Genomic DNA, 16,086 nt, shown 5'->3' on the forward strand with positions numbered 1-16,086 from the left:
ATCAATCATGATTATAAGATTGATTTATAAATCTGGGGGAAGCATTGTCAACTCAAATCATCACATTAGACTAAATTTTTCAGCAAATTATGTGTTCAAAGTCAATAGATCTTTCATAAGATTATGTACTTGTAGATATGGCAAAGCGACTAAAATTAAAATGCCTTAGGTTAAACCATATCAAAAGCCTTTGTAGATTTTCACTGCTATATTAAAGTTTACTATTATTAATTTATTATAACTACCACTAATAGAATATTTGAATTTGACTCACATTTACCATTATTTGTTTACTTAACATGTACTCTTAGCAAATTTATGGAATCAAGGAAGTTAATAAAAAGTCTTCAGCAATATAACACTTTAAAAGAGTGATTTATATATGATCCAACATGGTTGTTGCATATACATTACACATAAACACAACTTGACACCATCATATATTCACTAAAAGGATTCTTCCAAAAGTCCCCTTCTTCATACTCAACTCATAGCTTCGAAACAGGCAATCCTGAAAAATCCCAAAGATATATATATACATGAGAGTAATTTTAATAAACAATTGGAACAAATTGGTATAAGTGGAATAGAAAATGGTTTGTTTGTTTGTGTTTATGTTTGAATCTTTTGTTAAACTGCAAATGGAGGCATGAGTCTTGAGTGTAGTACCTAAGGCCTTTGAGTTGACGATGCTTGGACTTGCATTAGGTGGTGAAGCATTTTCGTTCAAGAATGGGTCTACTCGGTTCGGGTCACTCCAAATCGGGTACCCTTTGACCCTTCCCTGTTAAAACATTTTCAGAAATAGATGGTCAGAAGTTAGTCATTTTGAATCTTATAAAACAAAGAGGGTGTTTGAATTAAGAATGCATACGAGGACATTGAGAGCTGCAAGTGTAGCCATTCCTTCACGAGTCCACTGTCATCGTCATCAGAAAAAGAATCAAGTCAGTTTTGTTAATAATCTAAATTTAGACAAAAAGAAACGTTTCAGTTTGTTACCTTTGAAGCAGAAGCAATGTGAGGAACTACAATGGCGTTTTTCATATCAGCAAGCCCTGGTTTCATGAATGGCTCTTCCTGAAACATGTGATATTTACCAATTACTTCTTAAGCCCCCAGAGATAAACTCTTATGTTTTGGGTTGATCATAGCATATATGACAGTACCTCAAACACATCAAGACCAACTCGGAACATTGGGTTCTCTTTGAGATGATCAACCAGAGCTGCTTCATCGATCACGGGACCTCTACTGCAGTTCACAAGGATTGCTTCCTAAAGCATTTATATATTCCATCACAACAAGATCAACTTGACACCATCAATACGAAGGGATCAAAATAAAATAGCTAAAGCGAAATCACACCTTTTTCATCATGGCAAGCCTCTCCTTGTTGACAAGGTGGTAAGTGGTTTTGTCAAGCACCGGATGAAGACTTATCTGTTTCAGATCACAACTAGTTCAGTTTTTAGTTAAGATATTACACTAACAGTTTGTGTCTCTGCGGATTCCATTTACCAGATCAGCCTCGCGCAGCACCTCCTCCATGGACGAAGCTCGTTTCCATGTAACAGGTTGTTCCCCGTTTGCTTTCAAGAATTGTCCATAAGCTGCCAAAGACCATTATCTCATGAACTTCAACATGAAGAAAGACGAAAAGAGAGTAGAGTATTGTTAGATACTGTAGATACCTGTCACAAATTTCTCAAGACGAGTGGATTGGTAAAGATCAAAGTAGATCAAGTTCATCTTGAACCCTTCAACCTGTATTTTGAATTCAAAGAGGTCAACAAAAGGAAGAAGCTCTTGTGTATGATCAAATTTACAAATGCCATGTTCCAAGAGGCATACCATCATTCTAGCATAAGCAGATCCAATACGTCCAGCTCCAATAACTCCCACAGTCTGTCCTTTAAGTAAGTTACCCACAAACCTACCAAAAATTAAACAACCAGATTTACAGATAAGCTCCAAAGACGTAACTAAAACAGGCTTCCTGATTTAAAAAAGTGTGCAGTGATCTTACAGATGAGGAAGCCATCCCTCGTACAAGCCACCTCTCATGAACTCATCAGCTTCAACAATTCTTCTTGCAGCAGCCAAGGATAGAGAAGCAGCTAGTTCGGCTGTTGTCTCGGTCAACACTCCCTATCCAAACTCAAACAAACAACACTCATCAACATCTTTATGTTTTGTCTTGTCAAAATGATCTAGTAACCATTTCCTAAACCTAAATATGGAACTAAAACTTGTTTTTTTGTTGTATTTTAGGATAGTTCTCGATATTATTACCGGAGTGTTACCGACGGCAATTCCATACTTATTGGCAGCTTCAACATCGACGTTGTTGTAACCAACGGCCATGTTACTGAAAGCTTTCCCTCCAGCTTTGCTCAGAGCTGAAAACAGAGTCTCTCCCCAATCTTCCGTCAACTATAACAAACCAAAACGTAACCCATTTTTACTTCCCTTCCATATGGATTGGTATAGAAGACACAGTCATATTTCTCTTTTTTTCATCATATCATTACCTGACCGATGACTCCATCACACTTGTCTCCAATCAGATCAATGATATCTTCAACAGACAAGATCGTCTTCTTCAAATGACATATCTGTTATTCAAAAAAATAACAGAACTTTAATATGAATTCATCAAAAACTGTAATATTCTTAATGCTTAGAAACAAGAAAGAATCATACCTCAACACGACAACCTTGGTCTACCAAGAGATTGATCCAGCGAGTACCAGGCATCGGTTTTGTGCTGACGACTCTGTACTTCCCATTCGGGTTGTACACTTCGATGGACATTGGTTTCGCCATGGCAGAGAAAAGGGAAAGCTTCAGTTGTTTCTGTGGTGAGAATTTGGAAAACAGAGGAGGTCCTGCCTTTTAAAAAAAGTTCAGTTCTTTAGCTCAGTCAGTAGGATTTATGTGGTTCGAAATCGAAATCAAGATCCAACGGTCGATTTTGGATGATTATTATCTACGTTTTTTGTTTTGTTTTTGGTGTGGTTCATATGTTGATGATGAGTGACAGACAAAGAACTGATTCGTTTGTATTATCTGAGTCTCGACCTTACGTTTCAGAACGAGATAATGCTGACGTGTCCGTATCCGTATCTGACTCAACTCTGCATCATAAACTGAATAAAATAGTAATCAAGATTATATGTACAAAACAAGATTATGTCAAAAGGCAAATTAATATTCTTCATCTCCATTAAAAACAATTATCTACATCCACAGTGAAAACAAAACACACAGTTAAAAAAAAAAAAAAGAAGAGTTGCAGGTTCAGAAAAAAAGGGAAGATCAAGGCTTCTGCTGCTTCTCTATGTCATACAGTACACAAACGTCTGCAGCCGTTTTCATCTGCCACAAGTCAAAATCGAATTAGAACCAACCAAAACAGCTTCTAGTAAAGGGGGATTAGTGGCAGATTTGGCAAAGGTATTATTAGCTTTTACCTGAATGACATTGACGGTTTGCTTCATCGACCAACCAAACAATGTCAAAGCCAGGAGAAAAGAGAGTGGTGAAATCTGAGTAAATGTGGAAACTACGACCTGCAGTGAAAGCCATCTTTTAGTAATTGAGCAGCAGTAAGACTGAGAGCTAAGTAAATGAAAGAAGAAGAGAAGCTAACATTCAGGAGATTTTCGGATTGGTTCTTTGCAATGAGAAGAAGGATGATATACAGAACCTGCACAATTTGAAGAAGATTTGCCGTATAAGAAGGATGACATCGTTTTAAAGGATTAACATGGAAATAAAGAGACTGATTCAATCACCTCGCAAGAAACACAGCAATAACACATAAATATCCGGTTTCCGTAGTAGAGTCTAAAAAGCCAGCTTGTGCTGTCTTTCACATCCTTATGGCTGCTCTTCCCTGCTAGAAACGTACTGCGAGTTGTGTAATGGGTTAGAAACTGGAGATTTTAAAGAAGTTATTCACGGTGCAATAAGAAAGTGTTAATTAGCATACCTGTACATCTGCAGCCAGTGACTAGCAATATCTAAAGCCAGCAATGAAAGGAAGACCAAGCTAGGCCTATTTACAAGAGAAAGAAAAATGCATTAGATAAGGAAGAAACCATTCTAAACCAAACTCCAGAGATGCTACAGAAAAGAGATACCGTAGTACATAGACATATCCTCACCTGTAGATTTGAGAGAGAATCACGAGTAGACAGGCCGTGCTAACTCTATAACCCAAAATGACCACAAACAAAATGTTAGAACTTATGAAACAGATAAATAGGTTGATCCTTTCATACATGTCGAAGAAGATTCACCTATCTGTGACCATGTCAAGAACAGCTCCAAATGTTGAAACTGAGGAAGAAAGAACAGAAGCGAGTCAAGTTCTAGCTTCTTACATATTCTAGTAATGGCATGTGATGCATGTCTTAGATTATAGAACCACAAAGCAAAAAAAAAGCCTATTACATTGGAACTAGACACTAGCAACATACTATCCTAATCTTGATCATAGGATCTTTTAACTAATCATACGCAATGAAAATGTGAATTTATAAAACAAGAGAGAAGAAACTGAACCTTGGTTGAATCTACGAGCAACCCAGCCATCCACAGCATCACAACAAAAGCTAGAGAAAGCCACATTGATCAGAAAATGACTGTTAAAGCCATTACCCAAAACATGATAGATAAATCTTAAATGGAAAGTTGCAGGACCTGAAGAAATAAAGGACAGAGAAAAGTGTCTTGTTGGAGAAACACACAGCAAAAGCAACACAGTTCAAGAGAACTCGCATGTACCCTGAAGCAATCAATACAAAAAAAAAATCATCACAACAACAAAATCTTTAATGCTAAGTAAAACAAAAAAGCTGAGTTAAGATATATATATCAATGACCCACCAACAATATTAGGTATATAAAGGTAAACAGACAACTTTTGAGGTCTAGGTCTCTCCTTTTTAGCCATCACAAAGCTTTAAGAACTTGCAAAATCGATTTCTCAAGATCCACCTACACACATAGCCAAAAAAAAAGAAAACACTTTTCTCAAAACCCATCATTGGTAAATGCATATAGACACGAACCCATCTCTGTAAAAACACAACTTCATTCGATTCTCGTAAACCCCCTGAAATCCAAATTCAGTAGAAAACAAACGAAATCGAAGAGGAAAGAGAACAAAATCTCACTTGTGAAATGGGTTAAGCGATGTGAGGATCTACAAGTGAGAGATGTCGAGAGCTTTAGAACCCAAAATCGAATCAGATTCGCCGCTATTATGAAGTTTCAACGAAATATTCTCAATCTGGCAGCTTTTGAACATTCAAAAAAAAAACTAAGTATTGAGATTTCTGATTTAGAAATGTCAATGTTTATCTTAATTTACCAATTAAACCCTCAAAGTTTTATCATTGTCAATATTTTGCCGCAACATAATAAAAAATCATATTCCAAACCTTCTTTGCAAATTGAAAGAGAAGTTTTTGTTATTAGGTAATTTATCATTACAAACTCATTATTGTAGCATATAACAGTTTTTATTGTAAACATGTGTCTTCATCATATAAGGCGTCTGCATAGTGTGAGACCATCTCCGATAGATATTTGAGCGATTTCGACTCGAGGGTCTTGAGCTAAAATCTTGTTGAACTCTAGAAGTGCTTCTCTATAAGCCCTCATATGGCCTGGAACTTCTTCTTCCTTCTGAATTAGAGTACCGAACCACAAGGTGTTGTCGAACGCGATGATTCCTCCAACCTTCACTAACTTAAGCAGCTTCTCAAGGAAGTGAACGTAGTTCGTCTTGTCAGCATCCACAAATGCAAAGTCATACTCTTGTTTCTCCTTCACCGTACCATTAGCCCAAAACAAAATATTGATTAGGTTAATACGGTTTCTTAAAAATTATGGACCGAATAACAATTATTCTTTGTTCAATTTTTTAAGTAATAACTTTATTAAATACTTTTCAAACAATGATAGAAAAATGCTTTTTTCATATATACAAAATTGAATATTTCTTTGGTTTTAAAAATATAAATTAATTTATGTACATAATCCAATGGATTGAGACTAGTAATTAAGATATATATATATATATATATATATATATGAACTAATTTACGACGTACCCCGTTCAATAATAATTGGTCTAAGCCTCTAACAGCATCAGATTGAATGAAATTGATCTTGTGATCAACACCTGCTTTTTTCATATACTTTAGTCCCAAATTGTAACCTGCTTGGTCAATGTCTATCGCAGTAATCTGCATACAACAACAACAAAAAAATTGTTAACCACACACGAGAATAATTAAACCCTAACATGAATAATTGTAAGGTTTTTTTGTGTGTGATTAGCATGCAAGAAGAAGAATCATTTACACGGCCGTCTTCAGGTAAAGCAAGAGCTACGGTGAAAAGCGAGTAACCCGTGAACACACCGATTTCGATAGTGTTTTTCGCGTTGATGATCTTTACAAGCATCGATAGAAATAGACTCTCATCAACCGGAACCCCCATCTCGCTTCTGCGTTAATTTTATAAAATATATAATTCTACAAATCATACATATCTTAATTACTGGTTTACAATATAGTCCAATAGATTCAAACTTACAAATTGCCATATCTTTGGATTGTAGCTTCTCGAAGTTCCTTGAGCAATTCGTGCTCTCTTGGATATGCCGTCGTTTCCATGATATACTGCGTTATCATATGTAACACACATCATGCAGTCGTATAAGCTAGCAAGCACATTTATTTACAAATCTATAGTGGTCACTGGTTCTTATATTTCTTAATTGATAGGAGACTAGCAAAACAAAAACCTCTTTGAGAGCGTCGCTCTTGAGAATCCCTTTGTCAGGTAATCGACCATCCATCTCTTTCTCTTCTTGCTCGAAAGAATCCCTTTATTGAGTGTTAGCACATGTGTCTACGTTGGCTTTAAATAGTAGCTTCAAAATTGGCTGATGAATTAACTGAAAAAAGGACACTTATGTCATATGATTTGGGTGGATATGTAATTTTGGCAGAAAAAATGGAATGAAAGAAGCTAGTGTAGTGTGCATATGCATGTGTTTGTTTTCTAAAGGCAAACACACACATATTACATGTTACCCCAAAAAGCTGAACAAACAGAACCAAAAAAAGTTTGTTACCTCATTTATATACATTTTTCTATGTTTTATTTATTTTATTTGATTTCGTTTTTAGTTTTAGTACGTGTATTCATCTATTTCTTATAATTGACCCTATAAGAACCACTCTATATTCTCTCATATGCTCTGGATCCAGAACTCCTTCTTCATCCTCAGCCACAAAACCAAACCACAAGGTCTTGTCGAACGCAGTGGTCCTTCTTTCCTACCTTCACCAATTTCAAAAGCCTCTCATGGAAGCATTGGCAAATGGAAAATCAATTTCTTGTTTCTGCTTTTTCCAATTTATGAGTTATGACCTATCAAAATAAGTGAAATAAGCTTTAGTACTCAAAGATAATAGCACAACATTTCATGTACGTCGTTGACTCGGTCTAAGGCCTTAAGACCATCGGAACCATGCCTTGTTGATAAACTCTAGTCCCACTTCGTAATAAGCTTCTTTGTGATCAATGTCTATTATACTGCAGCCATCTACATCCAAAAGAGTATCCATTTACATAATTTTCTATTTTTATTTCTAAAAACAAATAAATATGAAATACAACAAAAAATTAATAGCAAGAAACATTATATAACACGGTCATCATCAGGCAAAGCAAGTACTGTGGTAAGAAGTGAGTAACCGGTGAAAACACACCGAGCTCAAGAGTGCTTTAATTAAAAACGTAAAATTTTATAAAAATACAACAACTATTAACGATTTTAACAAAACATACAAACTACATATATTGACATGATTTTGTTTATTCCAAATCTCAAACTATTATTAAAAGGAAAAAAAAATCGTTATAGATTAAAACTTACAAATTAAATTACCATATTTTTAGGAATCAAATAAAAAACACTTGCAATATACTATTTGAGAGAAAAGTCGTGCGCGTGATACTCACTCGCGTCGATTTTTTCTCTCCCAAAAACTTTTTCTTCTGATCACAACCACTTGCACCGACGGCGGATCCTCCGTCAATTCCGGTGACAATGAGGACCCTACGGCTTATGGCGCTTCATCCGTGACCCCGCATCTTCTCGGCGACACCATGAAAACAAGATCAAGGGGGCAGTGGAAGGGAGAAGCATCTGCGCGATTTCACCGGTAAGAACTCTATCGGCAAAATAGCGATGCAGAGTGGAAGAAGGAGATTCACGGCGAGGAACGGCGGAGGAAGACAGTTAGACCTGGGGTCGAAGATTCTGGAGGTTTCGCCGGATCGGTCTCGATAGGGGAGGTAGACTCCGATCCGGCGAGGCTAAGCCACCGTCGAAGGTCTCTTATCTACTCCCTACTGTCTTCTCCTTCACGACCGAGCAAGAACTTTCTTCGACGACGACGAGCTCGATTCTCTTCCTCCTCCTAAACGCGGCTCTACGGTGGCGGGATGGACAACAGATCTTGGATCACCATCTCCGTTCGGCTACCGTCGTCCAGGCTTACCAGAGGTCCTGATCCGGTAAGCATCCGCAGCTTTGTTGGACGGCAGCTACAAACGTGTTCTACGTTTGTAGATTAGGGTTTTCAGTTTCGGTTTGGTTCGATTTGTAATCCCAGTCAGTTTTGTATTTTCATTGGTTTAGTTCGGTTTACTGTAACGGATCGGACCCTTAGAGAATTTTGTATAGGCTTATATTCAGAAATAGCCCATTGGACATATATTTTTAATAGAATACCCTTTAACAAAAAAAAAAATTACCATATTTTTTTGGACGGTAGCTTTTTCGAAGTTCCGTGAGCAATACATGCTCTCTTGGATACGCGCTGATGTTCCCATGATGTACTTTAAGGATCACGACCAAACGAAACATACATATTAATTACTAGACAAAACCAAATGTTACTCATTAGTCATTATCAACAAAACTTATAATTTGAACGTGAAACTTTTAGCCTGCTTTTCGCTCTTGAGAATCCTGTTGGCAGGTATTTCATTGGCCATGATGTCTCAGTGTCGTGGTTGTGCGAAATGTTAGAGATGTCAGATGTCTTTGTTATAAGTACGAACGCATGTACACTTGGTCAGTATATATTGGCTTTCTAGTCAAATTAGTTGTACTAGAGGCTCGTCGTGCGACTTCTATTGGGCCTAATATTGCAAACCGCACTGGGCTCTTACTCGATTCGATTTGGTTAATTTTCTGCTTTTTTATTTTTCCTTCCATATAATATATATATATATATATATATATATATATATATATATATATCTAATCCGCATAAATAACGGAACTAAAAAATATAAAATTTCTTCTGAAAAGAAATAAAATGTTAGTAGTATATATGTTTTTAGATTGTATATTTGAATTTTTTGGTATATTTTCTTATTGGTTGAAATTTTATAAAGAATAAAATTTTATATTGTTTCTTAATTTTTGTAATATTACCCAAAACCTCTTATAAAATGGGACATAAAGAGTACAATTTAAATATCTATACCGTTATAATAGACCATATTTTAAGTTTTGCACATTTCATCTTAATGCTTAAAACTAAATAGTTTATATGAAACACAATTAATACATCATAGCAAATCTATATCTTAGTTAGAATTGATAATAAAAAATTAAAAAATATAATTAGCAAAAACTGAATCAACATTATTTAAAATATATTTGATATATTGTTATCTCATAAGTATTAAATTGACCTAATGTCATAATTAATTTTAAAGAGTAAAATTTATAAAATAAAACATATTTAAAGATATACATGCATTCTCATGAAATAATTGAAGATTTCATTCCTATAAATTATTATTTATTTCAAATTATTTTATGTTTCCACGTATGCATTACAAATATACATGTTTTGAAATTTATAAAATCAAACATAAAAAATTGCTAATACTTTTAAATAATTTTTTAAAAATGATACACATTAGTATTTGATAATTTTTTAATCTAAAATAAATTTCATCATTAAACATTTAGTTTGGTAATCACATTTAACTATCTATTTCATCGTAAAACTGTATTTTAATTCACTTCTTCATGGATTAGAGTTAAAATTTTAATAACAAAAATAATATGAGCATCATATGAGATAATATGTATGTTAGTTAGTATTTTAAATTTAACAAAAAATAATAATTAGTAAACAAATAAATTAACATCCACAAAAATGTTGGAAATCCAAAAATATCCAAAAATATTATTCTTAATATGTCATGATTTTATAAGTAATAATTATGTGAATTATCATTAATTAACCAAAATTTCATTTCTATAGGCTCATTTTTTCTTTTTTCTTAGTTTTCTCATATTATTACGTGAATTAAAATCTTAAAAAAAATAAAACATGTAGAACTATATTAATATACATCACATATTCAATTTTTTTTTTAAAGTTCATTATTCTTTCAAGTTTTGTATTTATAATGCATTAAAATTCATAATGTCCATACGGCATTATTTTTTCATTATTTCTCTTATTTCATACATTATGAATTTTATTTAGAAATTTTTATTTGTATATAACCTTTTTAAAATAAATGTCAGCCACCTATGCACCTCCTGTTCACCGCCTCAAATCAGATCAATGCCACGTGTAATTTTTATATAAACAATTTTGGTATAAATATCATTTATTTCTTCTCTTAACATTCATAAATTTGTTTTCTCTACATGCCAATATAATATAATCCTGCTATAGTATACTTATATTTGATTATATAGTCCGGTGTTTCTAACTTTATGATATATGCTTGCACGCCAATAAAATATGATATAGTATAATCTTGTGTTCTTTTTTTTTTTTTTTAATTTAAACTGTCATCTATAATATCATATTATTATTATTATTTTCTTAATCGATTAATGCTGTATCATACTCAATATTTATATCGGACATAACGCAGCAGTAGATTGTGTTTTCTAAATTATATATTCTGTGATGACATATGTTGATCATCTTACAATCATTTCTTGTCGTTGTTATTAGAATTCAAATATGTAAAATGTATATTGATCTCATTCAAAATATCATATACTTAATGAATTTGATATGTTATTTAATTAATATACGGATGAACTTTAAGGGACATATCACTATTCATGCATTTGGGTGCAGACATCAAAATCTCTCATTCTTGCGGCAAAATATATCTGGCTTTAGAATAGCTTACTAGCAGGAGAAGGCCCTCTCACAAAAAAAAAAAAAAAAAAAAAATCGCAGCCCTATTCCAAAGCAAACTAAGGGGGTGTTATTGGATTGAGGATTTTAATAGATTTTAATTAATCCAGGACATTAGTGGATTTAAAAGTCTAATGCATTTGTGTGAACTTTATAATGCATATAAGGTGGATTTGAAAGTCATCGATAATGTATTTTTGGTGATTGTTATGGATTTTTTAAAAAGTTATTGTTAGAAAAAAAAATATATATATATCCATAAACTGTGTTATACACCAAAATTATATTAAATTAATAACACCCAGACTTTTACACATGTCATAGAAAACTTGAATTAAACTATATTTGTTTTCAATCCAGATTTTTGGTGTAATTAAAGAACCTAGATGTCATGAACCCAGAAAAAAAAAATTAAAGAATACAAAAAACACAGATCTGATGAATAAGTGTGATTATATATAAAGGGTTTGAGGAGGAAGAAACAGAGATTGAACCCAGAAAAAAAAAGTGTGATTATATCATAAACCAAAAAAAAAAAGTTATAGATCATGAACCCAGAAAAAAAAGTTAAAGAACACAAAAAAAAATTCTCAAAAATAATACATATCTGATGAATAAGTGTGATTATATAAAAGGATTGAGAAAAGAAATCAAACAATAATATGTCAAAGGCTAGAGATCCATCTTAAGAGAGGAGAAGAAAATGAAATGATTGAGAAAAGTGTGGTATTGTGTTTGTTCATATTTTAGAAGCAAAGTACGTTGAAATCCAAAATCACACAAAATCCAGTAGATATTGAATAACACTAGATTTTAATGGATTTTTAAAAATACCCAATTAAATAACACCTGATTCTTAAATACATCAAACTCCTTTAAAAACCACAATCCAATAACACCCCCTAAGAGATTCGCTCGGATTATAATGTGAAATCGATACAAAATATTTTTTAGATATCGGTAACGGGTTTGGTTTTTCTTAATTATAACACCCATAATGGTACTTTGAAAATTGGTCCAAAATAGATAAAAAAAGATTCGTCCTTATCATTTTAGGGATATTTGTTTGTTGAGTGAGTCTCTACATTTTATCGTCATGAACTTTTATGGTATTAGAATTTTATACGTGACAAAGAAAACTACGAGCACAACGTTTTATCTGAAAGTGTGATAGTGAAGCCACTTTCGTTATCTATAATTAGCTTGCAACTCTTAACTGAGCATTTTACTTCCAATCATTCAGTTTCTTTTTTATTTGTTAACTTGAACCGATGATGTTAGCATGTTTAAGATATATACTTAACAAGTGTGTATGAAAGTCTGACACATCATTTTTGGTGATATAACACTCTAAAAAGTTTATCTTTGGATCTTATATATCGACGACTATCCAACCATGAATAAGAAATTCAGTTTAGTTGATTTCGCTACTAAATCTCTCATTGATCGCACGATGCGTAATCGACTCATTTCCTTCTCGTCCGAGGATCAAGCTTCAGGAATCTCTCTCTTAGGCTATTATTTTGGTTGTATCGTAAGGCCACTTTAATGTGGCACAGCTCTTATTTCTAAAGTAAATGTTCCATTGCTCTCTCTGTAAGGAGCTAGGTATTTGTTTTTTGGGATTCCATTGTACAATGTAAATCCTTTTTTTGTTTGGTATAAAATTTTAACATTACACCAAAAAAAAAAAAAAGTGCTAGAAGATGTTGCGGAGTGATGCAACTAGGTGAATAATATGCAGTTTAATTTTTGTTGACTAGGTATGTGAATCGGTATGGGAGAGATTTAACTTTCTAAAAAATAATCAGTAAGTAGTTTTTTTTTTCAGCTAATCAGTAAGTAGTTAAGTACTAGTAGTAGCAAGAAGTAATTAAGTATATAAATATTAATTAAATAAAATTCCAAATTCATTAAGTATGATATTTAATGAGATCAATATGCATTTTACAGATTTGAATCCTAATAACACAATCTGTTTATCATTTTTTTCATCTTTCAGAATTTCTAACTTTTAGTCCAGACCAAATTTTAAACCGATCCAAAGTTTACCGAATATACTGAAATATGGCAAAATATATTGAAAATAGAAGTTAAATCTAACAAACCAAACTAAATGTGGTTTGGTTTAAGTTTGGAACCATAGTTTTTACATGAACCGAACCAAAAATCATGACTTCTAAACCGAACCAAACCAAACCAAAGTTCGAATTCAATTATTTTTAGCTATATTCTCTTATGAATTTTGAAACCGAATCAGACCAACATTACCTATTTCCGAAGCCTAATTGGAAAACGAGCATACTGTATCAGGTTAAAAAAATCTTAACATATTAAAAAAATCTTAACATATAATAATCTAGATTAATTTATTTTTATTTTTTTCTTAAAAAAACAAATGATATTTCTTGCTAATTTTCTGATTTTTAACATATAATAATCTAGATTTATTTAGTTTTATTTTTTTCTTTAGAAAACAAATGATATTTCTTGCTAATTTTTCTGATTTTTATAAATATAATTTAAAGCTTTTTTTTTTATTAGCATGTCTAGTTGGGAGAGTGTTATTTTTTCCACAAAAGATTACAGTCCCTAAATGATGAAAACGAAATATTAACATCAAGATTTAATCCTAATTTATATATGACTAGACATCAAGTAGTTGGGATTTGTTTTGATGTTTCTACCAAATTAACATTTTTTACTGGTTTATAAACATTTTTATTTCCATGTAAAAGTGTAAATAATTTGTTAAAAAATATTTGTTTTATTTTGGATATTTAATAAAAATATTTGATAGGGCCAAAGACTAAAATGTTATTGGATTATTGGATTTAAAAACAAATATCTAAAAACTGTGACTTCTTCTTCTTTCTCTCTTTCTTTGAAATTTCCTTTCTGATGTGAAACGACGATCCCTTGCCCAGCGCACAAGTTTCAATCGTCTTCCCCTACTGTACCCATATTCCAAAGTCTCTTCCTTTATCCCTTTTTCTCCCCGACAAAACAGATTCAATTTCAGAATTCAAAATTCAAGATTTCATCTAAAGTTTGGAGATTTCTCTTGAGATTATGGTGAAATCGGCGGCGGCAGACGACGGTGGCGGTGGCGGTGGTGGGTCTTCTTCAGTTGCGCCGTTCTTGAGAAAATGTTACGAGATGGTTGATGATTCTTCTACTGATTCTATAATCTCGTGGAGTACAAGTGCTGATAACAGTTTTGTTATCTTGGACACGACCGTCTTCTCTGTTCAACTCTTGCCTAAGTACTTTAAACACAGCAATTTCTCTAGCTTTATCCGTCAACTCAACATCTATGTTAGTCTCTTTCTTCTCCTCCTCTCACTCTTCAATCTTTTTTCACAATTGGGCTCTTTTCAAGTCTGATGTGATGATTACTTGATGTTGTGTTAAGCAAAGTTTCGGTTTTTTTTTTTTTTTTGTTTAATCCTCTGCTTCTGTAACATGTGGATAGGTTTTGGTAGAGCAATCTGATTTGTAGAGAGTGTCAATCTAGTGGTTAGATGATGAAATGATGAATTGGGTATAAGAAGCATGATGAAAGATGTTTTTGTTCTAGTACGAGTCTGAAGACTCTTTGTAGTCCAATTTGGTTGAACTAGGGTAAAGAGATTAGCTCATTGGAGACTGATTCTTGGGTTTTTGTTTTTTCAGGGTTTTAAAAAAGTTGATGCAGATCGTTGGGAGTTTGCAAATGACGGGTTTGTGAAAGGTCAAAAGGATTTACTGAAGAATGTTATCAGGAGGAAGAATGTTCAAAGTAATGAACATATCAAACAGGAGAGCAAAAGTACAACAGATGATGGTCAGGGAAAGCCTGAGAAGAGTGGATTGTGGAAGGAAGTTGATATTTTGAAAGGCGATAAGCAGGTGTTGGCGCAAGAGTTGATCAAAGTTAGGCAGTACCAGGAGATGACAGATACTAAGATGTTAAACTTAAAAGACAGAGTTCAAGGCATGGAAGAGAGTCAGCAAGAGATGCTTTCGTTTTTGGTTATGGTTATGAAGAATCCGAGTCTATTAGTCCAGTTGCTTCAGCCAAAGGAGAAAAACAGTGGCGAAAGGCAGGGGAAGGTGCAACGATTGTAGAAGAAGTGACTGATGAAGGAGACTCAAACTCAACTGGTCTTCCTTTAATTACATACCAGCCACCATCAGACAACGGAACATCGAAGTCAAGCTCGAAAGACCTGAATGATTTCTTGAGAAACGCAGATATGATGAAGTTCTGCCTAGATGAAAACCACGTGCCATTGATCATACCTGATCTATACGATGATGGAGCATGGGAAAAGCTTTTGTTGCTGAGCCCTTCAAAGAAGAAGACAAAGAAGCAGCAGGAGAACAGTTTGAAGAAAGGGAAAGATGACGATACATTGGAGGAGATGGAATCAGACAAGAGCCGTCTGCTGGAGTTGATATCAGAAGAGATGGAGAAATCAGATGACTTTGAATATGGACAGCTTACTCCTGAAAGGTCTAGGAATCTTGATATTATGACTGAGCAAATGAGCTTACTTGCTTCTAATGAATAGCTCCTCCACCTGCATTGCTGCAATGAACCAGGAGCTGGATTTTGAACATATCAGCCTCAACCTTTTGTTATGTAACTTTTTGAAGTAGGCTCAAAGATGCTTATAGGCTTAAGGCGTCTTGCTACAAACAAACATGGTTGAGACTTATTTTTTTTTGGCAAATAAATATATGAATAGACGACTTTACAAGTAACATTTTATAATTGAAACTCGATTTTTTTGGGTCATTGTTTAAGCGGTTAAAA

The 16,086-nt window shown here is 33.5% G+C and overlaps 3 protein-coding genes and 1 pseudogene across 4 annotated transcripts; 1 reads left to right on the top strand and 3 right to left on the bottom strand.

Annotated features, from left to right (window-relative positions):
• Positions 1-333: 333 nt before the first annotated feature.
• LOC104787836 (glycerate dehydrogenase HPR, peroxisomal) lies at positions 334-3,092 on the bottom strand. Its single transcript, XM_010513485.3, has 13 exons — positions 2,707-3,092; positions 2,535-2,618; positions 2,296-2,436; positions 2,030-2,151; positions 1,855-1,936; positions 1,695-1,767; positions 1,522-1,613; positions 1,369-1,443; positions 1,170-1,277; positions 1,003-1,080; positions 875-919; positions 670-784; positions 334-511 (listed from the first exon to the last, which is right to left on the bottom strand). The coding sequence occupies exons 1-13, from the start codon at positions 2,827-2,829 to the stop codon at positions 489-491; spliced, it is 1,161 nt and encodes a 386-aa protein (XP_010511787.1). The 5' UTR covers positions 2,830-3,092; the 3' UTR covers positions 334-488.
• A 101-nt stretch (positions 3,093-3,193) lies between these two features.
• On the bottom strand, positions 3,194-5,346 carry LOC104787837 (CDP-diacylglycerol--inositol 3-phosphatidyltransferase 1-like). The gene is made up of 11 exons (XM_010513486.3): positions 5,187-5,346; positions 4,897-5,007; positions 4,711-4,795; positions 4,573-4,622; positions 4,308-4,347; positions 4,173-4,217; positions 3,998-4,063; positions 3,801-3,915; positions 3,656-3,712; positions 3,477-3,575; positions 3,194-3,381 (listed from the first exon to the last, which is right to left on the bottom strand). The coding sequence occupies exons 2-11, from the start codon at positions 4,961-4,963 to the stop codon at positions 3,322-3,324; spliced, it is 684 nt and encodes a 227-aa protein (XP_010511788.1). The 5' UTR covers positions 4,964-5,007; positions 5,187-5,346; the 3' UTR covers positions 3,194-3,321.
• Positions 5,347-5,457: 111 nt separating this feature from the next.
• LOC104787838 (tapetum-specific methyltransferase 1) lies at positions 5,458-7,139 on the bottom strand. The gene is made up of 5 exons (XM_010513487.2): positions 6,827-7,139; positions 6,616-6,701; positions 6,382-6,526; positions 6,129-6,263; positions 5,458-5,841 (listed from the first exon to the last, which is right to left on the bottom strand). Exons 1-5 carry the CDS (start codon positions 6,878-6,880, stop codon positions 5,557-5,559), a joined length of 705 nt encoding a protein of 234 aa, XP_010511789.1. The 5' UTR covers positions 6,881-7,139; the 3' UTR covers positions 5,458-5,556.
• A 7,068-nt stretch (positions 7,140-14,207) lies between these two features.
• Positions 14,208-16,034, top strand: LOC104787839 (heat stress transcription factor A-8-like; annotated as a pseudogene). The gene is made up of 2 exons (XR_015557757.1): positions 14,208-14,603; positions 14,961-16,034. The product of XR_015557757.1 is annotated as a heat stress transcription factor A-8-like (transcript).
• The last annotated feature ends 52 nt before the right edge of the window (positions 16,035-16,086 follow it).

The sequence above is a fragment of the Camelina sativa genome, chromosome 5, assembly GCF_030686135.1.
Source record: "Camelina sativa cultivar CO46 ecotype springtype chromosome 5, ASM3068613v1".
Lineage (NCBI taxonomy): Eukaryota > Viridiplantae > Streptophyta > Magnoliopsida > Brassicales > Brassicaceae > Camelina > Camelina sativa.